Source organism: Hylobates moloch, unplaced genomic scaffold, assembly GCF_009828535.3.
Source record: "Hylobates moloch isolate HMO894 unplaced genomic scaffold, HMol_V3 SCAFFOLD_14, whole genome shotgun sequence".
NCBI classification, from domain to species: domain Eukaryota; kingdom Metazoa; phylum Chordata; class Mammalia; order Primates; family Hylobatidae; genus Hylobates; species Hylobates moloch.
Genome location: NW_026652289.1, coordinates 75,963,344 through 75,976,944, shown reverse-complemented (window position 1 = coordinate 75,976,944; position 13,601 = coordinate 75,963,344). Strand labels below are relative to the sequence as shown.

Here is a 13,601-nt window from a genome sequence, read left to right as displayed (position 1 = left end):
TAAGAATCAGTGCCTCTGAATAACTAAATAATAAAAAGCTTCCACAAAAGAGTAAATTGTGAAGCCAAACCCTTTTAGAGTTTCTATATAAAGAATTATTTTGATCCCAATAATAGATAATTATGGTTGAACATGAAAATTCAATTATTTCCCAGATTCTATCTGATTTTGAATTACCAGGATGGTAGTGTCTTCGGTTTTCAGTGCTTTGTTGTCATAATGATAATAAAAAGTAATACTCATATAGTGCTTGTTATGTGTCAGGCATGGTTTACATTTATTATAAGTGAGTGCTGTTATTTCACACATACGTTTGAGGCACAGAGGTTTAGTAACTTTCTCAAAGTCATACAGATAGTAAGTTTCTAAGCCAAGATTCAACTTTGGAAGTTTGACTCTAGAATTCTCACTCTTAATCACAACCCAGTGCAACTTTAAAAGTATATTCTCTAAAAAATACTTATGTCCAGAATATATTTTAAAAAACACTTCTAAAAATCGTAATAAAGACAATGTAATAAAAAATGGTCACAGACTTAAAAACAAGATAAACAAATGGCCAAAAAGCACATGAAAAGATGCTCAATATCATGAGTCATTATGGAAATAGAAATTAAAAATGCTGTGGGATACCACTGTATACTCAATACAATGAATAAAGTTAAGACTGAAAACACCAAGTATTGGCAGGGATGTGGTGCATCTGAAACTGTCGTACATTATTGATGGGAATGTATAACAGTACAACCACTTTGGAAGACAGTGTCTTGTATAGTTAAACATGTACCTATCCTGTGACCCGTTAATTCCACTCCTAGGTAATTATTTGAGAAATAAAAAATGTCTACAAAAAAGACATGTTACAAGAGTGTTTATAACAGCTTTACTCATAATTGCCAACAGCTAGAAAAATCCAAATGCCTATCCATGTAAGAAAGAATAAATTATGATAGATTTATTCAATTAGAGGACTACTTAGTTAAAAAAAATGAACTTCTGATACACGAAACAACATGAGAGAAAGAAGTCAGACAAAAAGGGTACAAATGGTAATTCTCTTTGATTCCATTGATTTGAAGGCCCCAAACAGGCAAAATCTCTGTGTTCGGCATAAGGATTTTTGAAGTGATGAAAATGGCCTGTATTTTGATTATCATGTTGATTATACATGTGTCTTATTCTCTTTGGACTGCTATAGAAAAATATAAACTGGTTAGCTAATAACAGAAATTTATTTCTTATAGTTTCTACAGACCAATTTGCTTGTTAAGTAATTTAAGCATAACACTTTATATGATTTGTGTAAGTGATTGAGATTCCCAGTTGGTAGAAGAAATTAAAGCATGTTTGTTTCAGCATTTTATTTATAATATATTCTGGAACTGTTAGGAACTTCTAGATGCTACAGTTTAATGTGCCGAAATACAGCAGTTTGTCCTGGTTATAATATTGTAGCAAATGGACATATATAGACAAGTTTTATGGTACCCTGTGTAGTTTGACAGTATTTGTCTCTGGGATCCTTCACAACTTGTTCCATGGCAATCAGATGTGCTGGAACTACTGAAATGATGAATTGAAGTAGTTTTGTAGTCTTTTATTACAATATTAGTCTTCAAAATAAAAGACAACCTTAAAGTCTGTTTTCGGTTTTTGACCTCTTTCAAGTAGGTTACTTTCTGTGGATTTTCATGGAAGTAGTAAACACCTTAGGCACCACATATTAACTAATGTGGTCTTTGGTTTCTCAAACAAGACTGATGGCTTGGCTGTTTTTTGTTTATGGAAAAGCTAATTCCTGATCTTTGCATCTATTTTAGTAATAGTTATGCACGAGTGCGAGCTGTGGTGATGACCCGAGATGACTCAAGTGGTGGATGGTTACCACTTGGAGGGAGTGGACTAAGCAGCGTCACTGTCTTCAAAGTCCCTCATCAGGAAGAGAATGGCTGTGCTGACTTTTTTATCCGTGGAGAGCGACTCAGGGACAAAATGGTAATGAATAATGTGTCTAATACTATAATTTTAGATATTTCTACAAAAATGAATTATCTGTTTAAAGTTATGATTAGTATACTGTTCTGAGATTTTTTTTCACCAATGAATCAGTGATTATGTTTCTGGAGCTGTTTCTGTGTTAAAGACAGTGAAATACAACATTTTTTTTTCAAACTGAGACTGACATTGATACACATTTGTTGGGGGGTGGGGTTGCCGCTTTTCCATTTAGGTTTAATGCAGGAGTTAATAAATAGTCCCCCTAGTTATTAAACTGGTAACATCATGCCTTCCCTTCTCTCTGCTATTCCCTAGACCAGAGATTGGCAAACTAATCCACAGGCCAAATGCAAGCCCACCAGTTGTTGTTATATGGTCTGTGAGCTAATAATGGTTTTTATAGTTTTATGTGGTTGGAAAAAATTAAAACTAATAATTTTGTGTAACATAAGAATTATATGAAATTCACATTTCAGTATCCACAAATGAAGTTTTATTCGAACATAGCCAAGGTGATTCCCTTATTAATTTCCTTATTTTTTAGGCTCATAAGACTACCTGGTGGCCAGCCTAATTTGTAACACTGTTGTCTTCCATGCGGTTTCTTACCTGTATACATTTTAAAATTTCAGTTTAACCTTTGATAATGTTATTTGCTCTCTTTTAATTGGTATGGAAAGCTCCTTCACTTTCTTTGTTTCATTTGTGGGCCAAAAACAACTGATTACATCCGAAAAGCTGAGTAATGTTAGTGTCATTTCTGTATCAAGAAAAAGAAGAGCATATACTTAGACGCAAAATAAAAATAAAGTGCCACAATAGAGCCTTGAAAATAATGAGAATTCCCTTTAAATACGTATTTGTGGATCTGTTTATTTAGCATCTTTGTTATTTCTTATGTTTTGAGCTCCAAATAATTCTTCCATGCATGAACAGTTTGAATATGACTTACTTTCAGTTTGGGGGCTTGGTTTCTTCGTATTTTTTTTACAACTGAATCATTGTAGTAATTCAGAAAGTTGCTTAACTTTCAGTGCCCCAATTTCTTCCCCACTTAAAGGGAGAGTTATCCTAAATCATCTTGAAAGACTTCCTACACTAATGTTTTATGAGTTTATGATTCACCCATGCTACACATTGTATAATGTGTCTCAGCCAAAATATGTTTAAGTAGAGAACCCCGATTGAAGTCAAAAGTGAAATATGATAAATATGTCATCTTTAAAAAGTTTAAATTTTTAAAGGTGGTCTGGCCTTGGATAAAATGGGATCTGCCATATACTGATGCTTTTTTAAGCCTGGAGACATCTAAGAAGGCGCCTATGATGGTATAATGCTTCTGGTCTGAGCTAATGGTAACTGGGGAATATTGTTGGAGAAATTGTCTATTTTAGAAACCGAGTAAAATGGTGAAAATCTAAGGCATTTTTTTCTAGATAAACTTTTTCTTAAGAATACAAAGGTAGTAGAAAGTAAAATGTGGATTAAGAGAGAAAAATGCTTGCTCAAAAAATTATAAGAACAAGGAAAGGATGACCTAGATGTGAACAAAAAACTCAGTGAAACAGAATATTGGATATAGTAGAGATGGACAGTTTAGGATAATAAGGGACCAAATCTGCATAACTAAGTATGAGCCTGCACAGATTGATGGATTGGGTGATTGTTCAGAGTGTGGCTTTAACATAAAGCTAGTGAAAATAAACCTGAGATTCAGAAAGAACAGAAACTTTTATTCCCTATGACAGAGCTTAAAAATTAAGAGCACTTACCCTACTCCCAGGGTATAGAATATTGATAGACTAATAAGAAAATAGATTATTTTGCTAGAAGTAACAGGAATCAGAACACCTGTTGTTTTATGTAGCCATTTTTCTTTGAGGAATCTTCTTACTTGTGAAACGGGGGTAAGAAACATCTCTCAGTGTATCCGTAAAGGAGAGCTTTCAGTCAGAAAGTTGCCATATTTCTTAGAGGGATTAACTATAGTACAGCATTCTAGGTTATGGGGACTTGTGTGATCAAAGGCAGAGGCAATAACTCATGGCTGTAAATTGAAAACAGCAAAGTCTTGTGAAATCTCAAGATAAATGAGACAGTGATACTGAAATGAGATTAATTTGCACCCTCTACTGGGTAATACACTCTGATCAAGACTACTTGAAGGACTGAAAAGTCCAATAGTAGAATTGACATATACATACATTAGTTTACAATATCACTGCATTTTGAGATCACTAATGTTCATTTCTGTAGTCATTGGTTTTATTCATTGGTTATTCATTGGTTTTACTTTAACCCGTTTTCCTGAGTTCTAGTTTCTTGACTTTTTTTTTAAAGAAGTGTTGTGATTACTGAGTCTGTAAGTCTACAGGGTTCCTCCCAGATTAATGGTAGCTTTCCTTTAAAAGCCTTCTCAGTGAATAAACAGTGCACTTTAGTAGTAGTTCTGATGTAATAGTTATGTGAAAGATAGTTGCTGAAAACTGTTCTGTAACCATTTTGCCTGTGGACCACATCTTAGAATCCTCTACCTTAGATGAATTCTAGAAGTGAGATTCTTGCCCCTCATATCCCATGAATTCATGCCCTTGAAGAAAGAATAAATATTCAGAAGAGGAGTATGTGACCACTCATGTGGCTAATAAGTACAATATTTTAATGAGTGTTTATAAGTCAGAATACTGATAACAATAGTGAAGAAGATGGCCCTTATCAGTTATGAGAGAACCCGTTTCACAGAAGACTTTTCCAGCCTTTGATTTACAATTACAGGTACTAAAAATAAGTCTTGCTACGATTCCCAGAAGGTTATATACTTTACTCTTTTTATTTTTTTATTTTTTATTTTACTTTATTTTTTTAAGAAGGGGGGCACAAATGAAGAGCAGGCTGCCTGAGACTTGTTCAAGAAGACATCATTTTGTGTAACTGACTCAGTGTTTACTCATTCACTCAGTGATCCTGTGTTGCTTACCTATAAAGCATCTTTGTGATGCCTACAAAAGGTGGAGTTTATTTCCTGGTTTATCCTTTGATACTCTAAATTGGAGCTTTCCAACCTGTGTGCCATGAGTGTCTGGGGCCTCCAAACTGGTTGCCTTATGTTATTGTTCTATATGTGCCTGAGGAGAGAAGAGTTGGAAAGCACTGCTCTGCATAATTGGCTTTCATGCTTTATGGATGATTGAGAAAGAAAGAATTTGAAAGAAACACCAGGGGTTGGTGTTGTAGCCTAAGAAAATGAAAGTACTACCTTTCTTTGAGACACTTGGGGATGGAATGATCGTTGTTAAGGACAGATTCGGAGAAAGTCTTGGCTGGGCGTGGTGGCTCAGCACTTTGGAAGGCTGAGGCAGGCGGATCACAAGGTCAGGAAATCTCGACCATCCTCGCTAACACAGTGAAACCTCATCTCTACTAAAAATACAAAAAAACAACAAAAAAACAACAATTAGCCAGGCATGGTGGCATGCACCTGTAGTCCCAGCTACTCGGGAGGCTGAGGCAGGAGAATCGCTTGAACCCGGGAGGCGTAGGTGGCAGTGAGCCGAGATTGTGCCATTGCACCTCCAGTGTGGGCAACAGAGCGAGACTGTCTCAAAAAAAAAAAAAAAAAAAAAGAAAAGAAAGTCTTACTTGATGTGTGTGACTATAGCCTCTGTTTTCTTCTAAACCTTTATAGCCTTGATTCTTCCTTTAATTCTTTAATACAAGTTAGTATTACCTTGGAGCACATATAATTTAAATTGTTAACTAAAATTTAACTGTTCATTTGCGTACGTCATAGAGTTCCACATTGCCTATTTAGTTTTCATTAGATATAATGGTTCTTCTCTGTAAGTAGGACACTTCTGTCTTACAAACATTTTATGAAAATGTTTACTATTTGTATAGGTTATGTTATTTGACCATTTTTAGCTGATACATAGTATGTGACATTGTACATTTAAAACACTGAATTATAATACAGCTTAAGATTTTTTAAGTTTCTGAATTAACTAGTAACAAAAAGTTTGCTAAAATATCTGTTTACTACTAAACAGTTTTTAGTTATCATGCGGATCTAAGTAGATTTTCTTTAGTTTACATAATAGATAATAAAATAATATAAACTTGCTAGTATTATTAAAATTTGCTAAAGCTATGCTTTTAAAACCATATTATGGGTTAAGGTATGACAAAAGAATAGGCTGAGTAGAAAGATAGGAGTCTTTTAAAATGCCTGAATTCCTGAAGATGCTCTGTGGGGACAAGAAAAAGCAAGGTTATAAGACAGTTACCATTATAAACTTAGAGTGACAAAGGTAATATAGAAATGGAGAAAGGAAAAACTAGAAATATTTTCAGCTTAAGGAGTTGCCAAAGAGATTAAGGAATTGTTTTTAGGATTAATAAGTAATTGTTTATAGAAGTTGGAGTGCCTTTAAGGTAATGGTTCTATTGTTTAAAAAGAGCATGTTTTAAAAATAAGGTTTCTTTCCAGTTACTGTAGCCTAAAACAAAGTTACAATATTTCTTTTCTAGGAAGAAAATAATGTGGTTATAATATAGCAGTAGCTTTATTAAAAATGATACTCACCCCTTTCTATCATGGGGGAATCTTAAAAGACCAGGGAAACATCTTTCTGCCTTGGGTTGAACTTTATCGAAGTACAGAACAAGAATTTCCTGGTAAGCTTTTCCTCTGTGCTTCTGAATTATTCCTTTGTGAAACTTCAGTCCTACAGAAGTGCCCCTCCACTAAAAACCAAGTGCCTTAACTAACTTTTCCTTAGGATTCAGCCTTCCTAGCAGTTTTCTTTCTTGAAAGATACTAGTTCTCCTATTCACCATAATACCACAGTTAGGAAAAGAATGGGAGTGGGAGTAGAGATAGTGGAGTATTGTTATTATTCCTTATTCCCCTTACAAGTTGTTAGTCTGTCACCCACATATATAAATCCCATTACTGAATCTATGTAGCATTCCGATCAGCATCTATTAGCTTTCATTTTCATCTACTGATCTAGCAATTTCTTCCCAAAGCCAAATTTTCTACATCTGAGCCTCATCATCATTCTTGGCTACTTTTCTTTGCAGTCTCGACCTTCTGGTCTTCATTTCAGCAGGCTACTTTCCTGGATCTGGTTGTTACCCAGAACTGTTCCATTTGAGGAATTTTATAATTTCCTGTCATTTCTTTTTTATTCCCCTCCTACTGCTCTTCAATTTCATGTCTTCACTATTACATTGTGCCTCCAATTTTTCCTTAATTAGATTCCTTCTGGCTTCAATATTTTTTTATTGTTTTCTTTTTTAATTTAATCTAAATCTTTTCAGTCAATCTCTCAAACAACCCTTTCATTCATATTTCAGTAGACAATATGTTGCTAAGTTTTTTTTAACCTTACTTGACACTGAAGGAACTTCATTGAATCCTACAGTATTTTCTCTTAATACTCTTTTCTTAGGCCAAGCACGGTGCCTCATGCCTGTAATCCCAGCACTTTGGGAGGCCAAGGCGGGTGGATTGCCTGAGGTCAGGAGTTCGAGACCAGCCTGGCCAGCATGGTGAAACCCCATCTCTACTAAAAAAATACAAAAAATTAGCTGGGCATGGGGGCGGACGCCTGTAATCCCAGCTACTTAGGAGGCTGAGGCAGGAGAATTGCCTGAATGTGGAAGGCAGAGGTTGCAGTGAGCCGAGATCACGCCATTGCACTCCAGCTTGGGTAACAAGAGTGAAACTCTGTCAAAAAAAAAAAAAACACAACTTTTTTTTTTCTTTTTAAAGGTGGGTTGTTCGTTCATGCAATAAATATTGTTGAGTGGCTACTGTGTGCTAAGCACTGTCCTAGGCACTGGGAATATGTAAGTGAACAAAAATAGAAATCTCAGTTCTTAAGGTAATATACATTCTAGTGGAAGATAAATATTACAATAAGTAAAGCAGAAAAATGATATGCTAGACAGTGCTAAAGGGAAAAAACAAATTAGGAAAAGGGAGTATAGGGAAGTTTTTTGGTGGGGGTGGGGATTGGTTAAAATGTATATAGACACAGTGACCAAGGAAGGCCTTACCAAGAATGTAGGTAACATTTGTGTGAAGATTATTTATATGGTGAATAAGGTCTTATATTTTAGTTTGTATGTTCAGATTTTCAAATCTTCAGTATTCTTAAAGTAGAATAAATTCATCTTGTTTCAGTTCTTATGTTAAACTATATAAGATCTTGAAATTGTTTGGATTTGGTGAATGTTCTCAAAATGTGCATCAACAATAGTTATAAACTTAGGAATTATCAGTGATCTCTTCATTTATTCAAACAGATCTTCTTTATTCTTGATTCTGTTTCATTCTTTTAATCTCTACCCCTCTCATATCTTTCCTGCAAATAAGCCTACTATTTTTTTTTCATTGCCCAGTTTTACCTGACTCTGTGTTATTTACCATAATTAAATTTCTAAAACTTGGGTCTAATACTTCTTTAGGATTCCCCACTAGTTTCCTGGAGACAATTTCAACTCCACATAGAAAGTGTTTATAATCTGGCCCTGTCCTCCTTTGCCTTTAATCTGTCTGCCTTTTTTCTCAAAGGTAATCATTTCCATGGTATTTCCTTACTGAGTTACTTGTAGTTCATCAGAAGTACCATGCATAAGAAAATGCTCTTCCCCTTTTACATTAATAAATATGGCACTATATAGATAGCATACTGAGAGATTATGTGGAGTAGAGAATGCTGATAAACATGTTGCTAATGCTCAGAAAACAATAATGGCAGGAAACAGTGGTTTCCTTTTTGCTGTCATAGATGGAAAAATAGGAAAACTGGGTTAAAGCACCTTGGGCAAACCAATTTTGCTGTGAAGAATTGGAATTGAGATAAATGATAATAATAACCAGTCCAGAATCCCATTCATTTCATTATTAACCCATTGAAAAGGTAATAAATTATGCTATTAATTACTTTCTGTACAACCATGAATTTTTTAGTTTTTCCCCAGCCGTTGTTTTGCAACAGTTAATTATTTAATATTGCTAGTATACCTTGAAGAGGGGGAGAAATCTGCCTGTTGGCATTTCTGTTCTCTTTCCCTGGAGGCTTGTGGGAACTGGTTCCTGAAAATTAAGATTTAGAAAATGTCCCAAATTATTATACCTTCCTATTTGCCTTTATTTTCTCATTTAGCTTAACTTCAGCTTTCTTCAGCATACTCTTTATTATTAACATTTCCTCTTCTTTCAAACCCTGCATTTGGCATCCGATATATTTCCTCTTTACAATTTATTTTAAACTAACATCATTCCTTTCTGTAGTTACTGCTTTTCACTGGTTGATTTGGTCTGTCAGCCTCATCAATATTATCTTGGCTTCATTGTTCTCTTTTATACCTGGTTGTGGTATATTTCATAATTTATTTCACATCCTTTCCGTTATCTTCCAATTGCCATTACACTGTAATAGCCTCCATCATAGCTAAATTAAAGCCCAAACTCTGACCTCAATTTATCGACCATACTTATTAGCTTTCCAAATGTTTCTGCACTACTTTTGTTTTATTACATTCTAAATTATAATTTGAATGTGTCATGCTTTTAATTGAGTGGTTGACTGTAGTATTCTTTTGTTTAATCAACTACTCAGTGCCTTCTATGTGCTTGACTTCCTGTATTAGTTTCCTTGGGCTGTCATAACAAAATAATGTAGACTGAATGATTTAAACAACAGAATTTATTTTCTCACAGTTATGGAAGGTGGGAAGTCCAAGGTATTAGCCAATTTTCTGTTTCTGGTGTGGGCTCTCTTCCTGGCTTTCAGACTGTCACTTTCTCAGGATGTCCTCACATGGTCTAGAGAAAGAGCTCTGGTGTTTCTTCCTCTTATAAAAGCACTAGCCCTATCAGATTAGGGCCCCACCTTTATGACCTCATTTAACCTTTATCATTTCCTCCCAGGCTCTATTTCCAAATGTAGTCACCATGGATATTAGGGCTTTAACATATGAATTTGAGGGGAGCACAATCCCTTCAGTCCATAGTGCTTCCTATTCCATTCTACTGTTTGTTGATTGTTAGTTGAGTAGTCTATGATATGCATGTACACTCTCTAAATTATTGTAACTTTAATATGAAGTTTAGTATCTGCTAGTGCTAGTTTTTCTCATTAGACTTGTTTAACTTTTGTGGGGAGGGGTATATTTTTACTTATTCTTTCAGAACTGTAGACAGTTTATGTTTTTTCGTATGTAGGTACATTCACAAGTGTTCTCTTAGGGTTATAAAAATGTGGCAAGGGGCTATTGTAAATGATATATTTTAAAAATCATTATCTTTTGAAGCTCTTCATTCAGCTTTTAGAATAATGTTAGACAATATTGGTGGTATAATATCTCTTTATTTTCTTTGCAAATTTAAAGGCATTTCTAATGTTGCACAGATAAGTATGATGTCAGCTGTTGTCTTGAGATGTCCTTTACCATGATAAGGAAGTGTTCTTATGTTCTCCACCTCCCCAGACTAGAATTTGGTACGGATTTTTATGAAATCTGGTTTTGCAAATGTCTCACAGACTTTTTAAATTGAAATTTTTGTTGAGATGATTGTAGATTATTAATTGCTATTGTAAGAAATAATAAATGCTGTGTACACTCTACCCTGTTTTCCCAAGTGGCAACATTTTGCAAAACTATATTGTCATAATCACAGTGAGGATATTTCTGTTGATACAATGTATCATATTCAGATTTCCTCAGTTACTTGTATTCATTTTTCTGTGTATTTTAAGTCTGTACAGTTTTATCACGTTTTCACTACCACAGACAAGATGCAGAACAGTTTAACAACCACAAGAATCTCTTCTTTCTGTTCATTTTATCACCACATCTATTTCTGTTTTTGCCAGGCAACCACTATTTTCTTTCTTCGCTCAATTATTTCCGTAATTTTGTCTTTCAAAAAATGTTATAAAAGTGTAATCATAAGTATGTAACCTTTCAGGATTGACCTTTTTTCTTTCGTGATCATTCTCTGAGGGTTCATCTAGGTTATTGAGTATCTCCAGAGTTTGTTCCTTTTATTGTTAAGCAGTAGTCTCTGATATGTATTTATATGACTTACTGAAGGACATCTTGGCTGTTTCCAGTTTGGGACTAAATATAAGGTTGCTGTGAACATTCACATACGTGTTTTTTTCCGTGAATGTAAGTTTTATTTCTCTGGGATAAATGACCAGTTATGCAGTTGCTGGGTTGTATGGTAGTTGCATATTTAGTTTTGTTAAGAAACTGCAAAACTTTTTTCTAGAGTGGGTTTATCATGCCACATTGCCACCAGCAGTTTATGAGCAATCTGTTTTCTAAGCATCCTCACCAGCATTTCAAGTAGCCACTATTTTTTGTTTTACTCATTCTGAGAGATGTGTAGTGATAATAACTTATTGTGGTTTTAATTTTCATTTTTCTGGTGACTAATGATCATCTTTTCATTTGATTATTTGTACCTTCTTTGGCGAATGTCAGTCTTTTTGCCCATTTTCTTATTGGATTGTTTGAGGTTTTTTTTTTTTTAGATAGAGTCTCCTTCTAGTGCAGTGGCGCGATCTTGGCTCACTACAACCTCTGCCTCCCGGGTTCAAACGATTCTCCTGCCTCAGCCTCCCAGGTAGCTGGGACCACAGGCATGCATCGCCACACCTGGCTAATTTTTGTATTTTTAGTAGAGATGGGGTTTCACCATGTTGGCCAGGCTGGTCTTGAACTCCTGACCTTAAGTGATCTGCCCGCCTCAGCCTCCCAATGTGCTGGGATTACAGGCGTGAGCCACCGTACCCAGCCTTGCTTTTTTACTATTGAGTTTGGAGAGTTATTTATATATTCTAGCTACTAGTCCTTTGTTGGAAAACGTGGTTTGAAAATGTTCTCTCCCAGTCTGTAGCTTGTCTTTTCATCCTCTGAACATGGCCTTTTGCAGACCAAAGTTTTAAATTTTGATAAGGTCCCATCTATCAAGTTTTCGTTTCATGGATCATACTTTGGTGACAAGTCCAAGAACTCTTTCCCTAGCCATAGGTCATGAAGATTTATCCTGTGTTTTTTTCCTAAAAGTTTTATGTAATAGTTTTACCTTTTACATTTAAGCCCATGGTCCATTTTAAGTTAACTTTTGTGTAAGTTGTGATACTTAGATCAAGGGTTTTTTTTTTCCTATGAATGTCCAGTTTTTCCTGCACCATTGTTGAAAAGATTGTCTGGATTCCTCCCTTGAATTACTTTTGTACTCGTTAAAAATTAGGTAAGCATATTTGTGTTCTTTATTATGTTCCATTTCTCTATTTGTCCATCCCTCCACCAGTACCACACACTGTATTATTGTGGCTATATAAGAAGCCCTAATGCAGACTAGAATGATTCCTAATACAGAGTAGAATGATTCCTCCCATGTTACTCTTCGTTCTCAATATTGTTTTAGCTATTCTGGATCTGTGCTTTTCCATATAAATTTTAGAATATTTTTTGTGTGTGTGTGTTTTTGTTTCTGGTTTTTTTTTTTTTTTTTTTGGAGGCAAAGTTTTGCTCTTATTGCCCATACTGGAGCGCAGTGGCGCGATCTCGGCTCATTGCAACCTCCGCCTCCCAGGTTCAAGCTTTTCTCCTGCCTCAGCCTCCCGAGTAGCTGGGATTACAGGCACCTGCCACCACGCTCGCTAATTTTTGTATATTTAGTGGAGTTGGGGTTTTCACCATGTTGACCAGGCTGGTCTTGTACTTCTGACCTCAGGTGATCCACCCACTTCCGCCTCCCAAAATGCTGGGATTACAGGCATCATCCACTGTGCCCAGCCAAATTTTAGAATATTCTTGTCTGTATCTACAAAAAAACCTTACTGGGGTTTTGATAGGAATTGTATTAAACCTGTGGATCAACTTGGGGAGAATGGACATCTTTACTATGATGAATCTTCTAATTCATAAATACACTGTGTCTCTATTTAGGTCTTTGAATCCTTTCATTAACATTTTGTGATTTTCAACACATAGACCTTATATGTTTTGTTAATTGTATACCTAAATGTTTTTCTTATATGTTTTGTTAATTGTATACCTAAATGTTTTGTTTGGAGCAATTGTAAATACTATTGTGTTTTTAATTTTGGTTACTGCGTGTCCATTGTATATAGACATGCCATTAATTTTCATTTGTTGTTCTTGTATCCTGTTACATAGACATATTTAATTCTTTATGTAAATTCCCTGGAATTTTTTAATGTTGACATCATGTCATCTATAAATAGGAAGAGACGTATTTCTTCCTCTTCAGTCTATATGTCTTTTCTTTTTCTTCCCTTATTTCTGTGGCTAAAACCTCCAATTCTATATGTAATACAATGGTAGTAGAGTACATCCTTGCCTTGTTTCAGATATTAACCAAAACACATACACTCTTTCACCTTTAGTATGTTGTTGGCTGGGGTTTCTTATAGGCATTTTTTATCAAATTGAGATCATTCTACTCTTGCTAACTTGCTGATAATTTTTATCATGACTAGATATTGGAGTATGTTAAATTTTTTTGTGTGTCAATTGATCACATTAGCCTGTTGATATGATAGATTATACTG

At 35.0% G+C, this 13,601-nt stretch overlaps 1 protein-coding gene across 1 annotated transcript in view; it reads left to right on the top strand.

Annotated features, from left to right (window-relative positions):
* The window catches only part of SPRED1 (sprouty related EVH1 domain containing 1), a 101,483-nt gene that overhangs the window by 44,586 nt on the left and 43,296 nt on the right, over positions 1–13,601 (top strand). Inside the window, exon 2 of the mRNA XM_032174393.2 lies at positions 1,821–1,995. Coding sequence (XP_032030284.1) covers positions 1,821–1,995 — 175 coding nt within the window. The remainder of the gene's footprint in view (positions 1–1,820; positions 1,996–13,601) is intronic.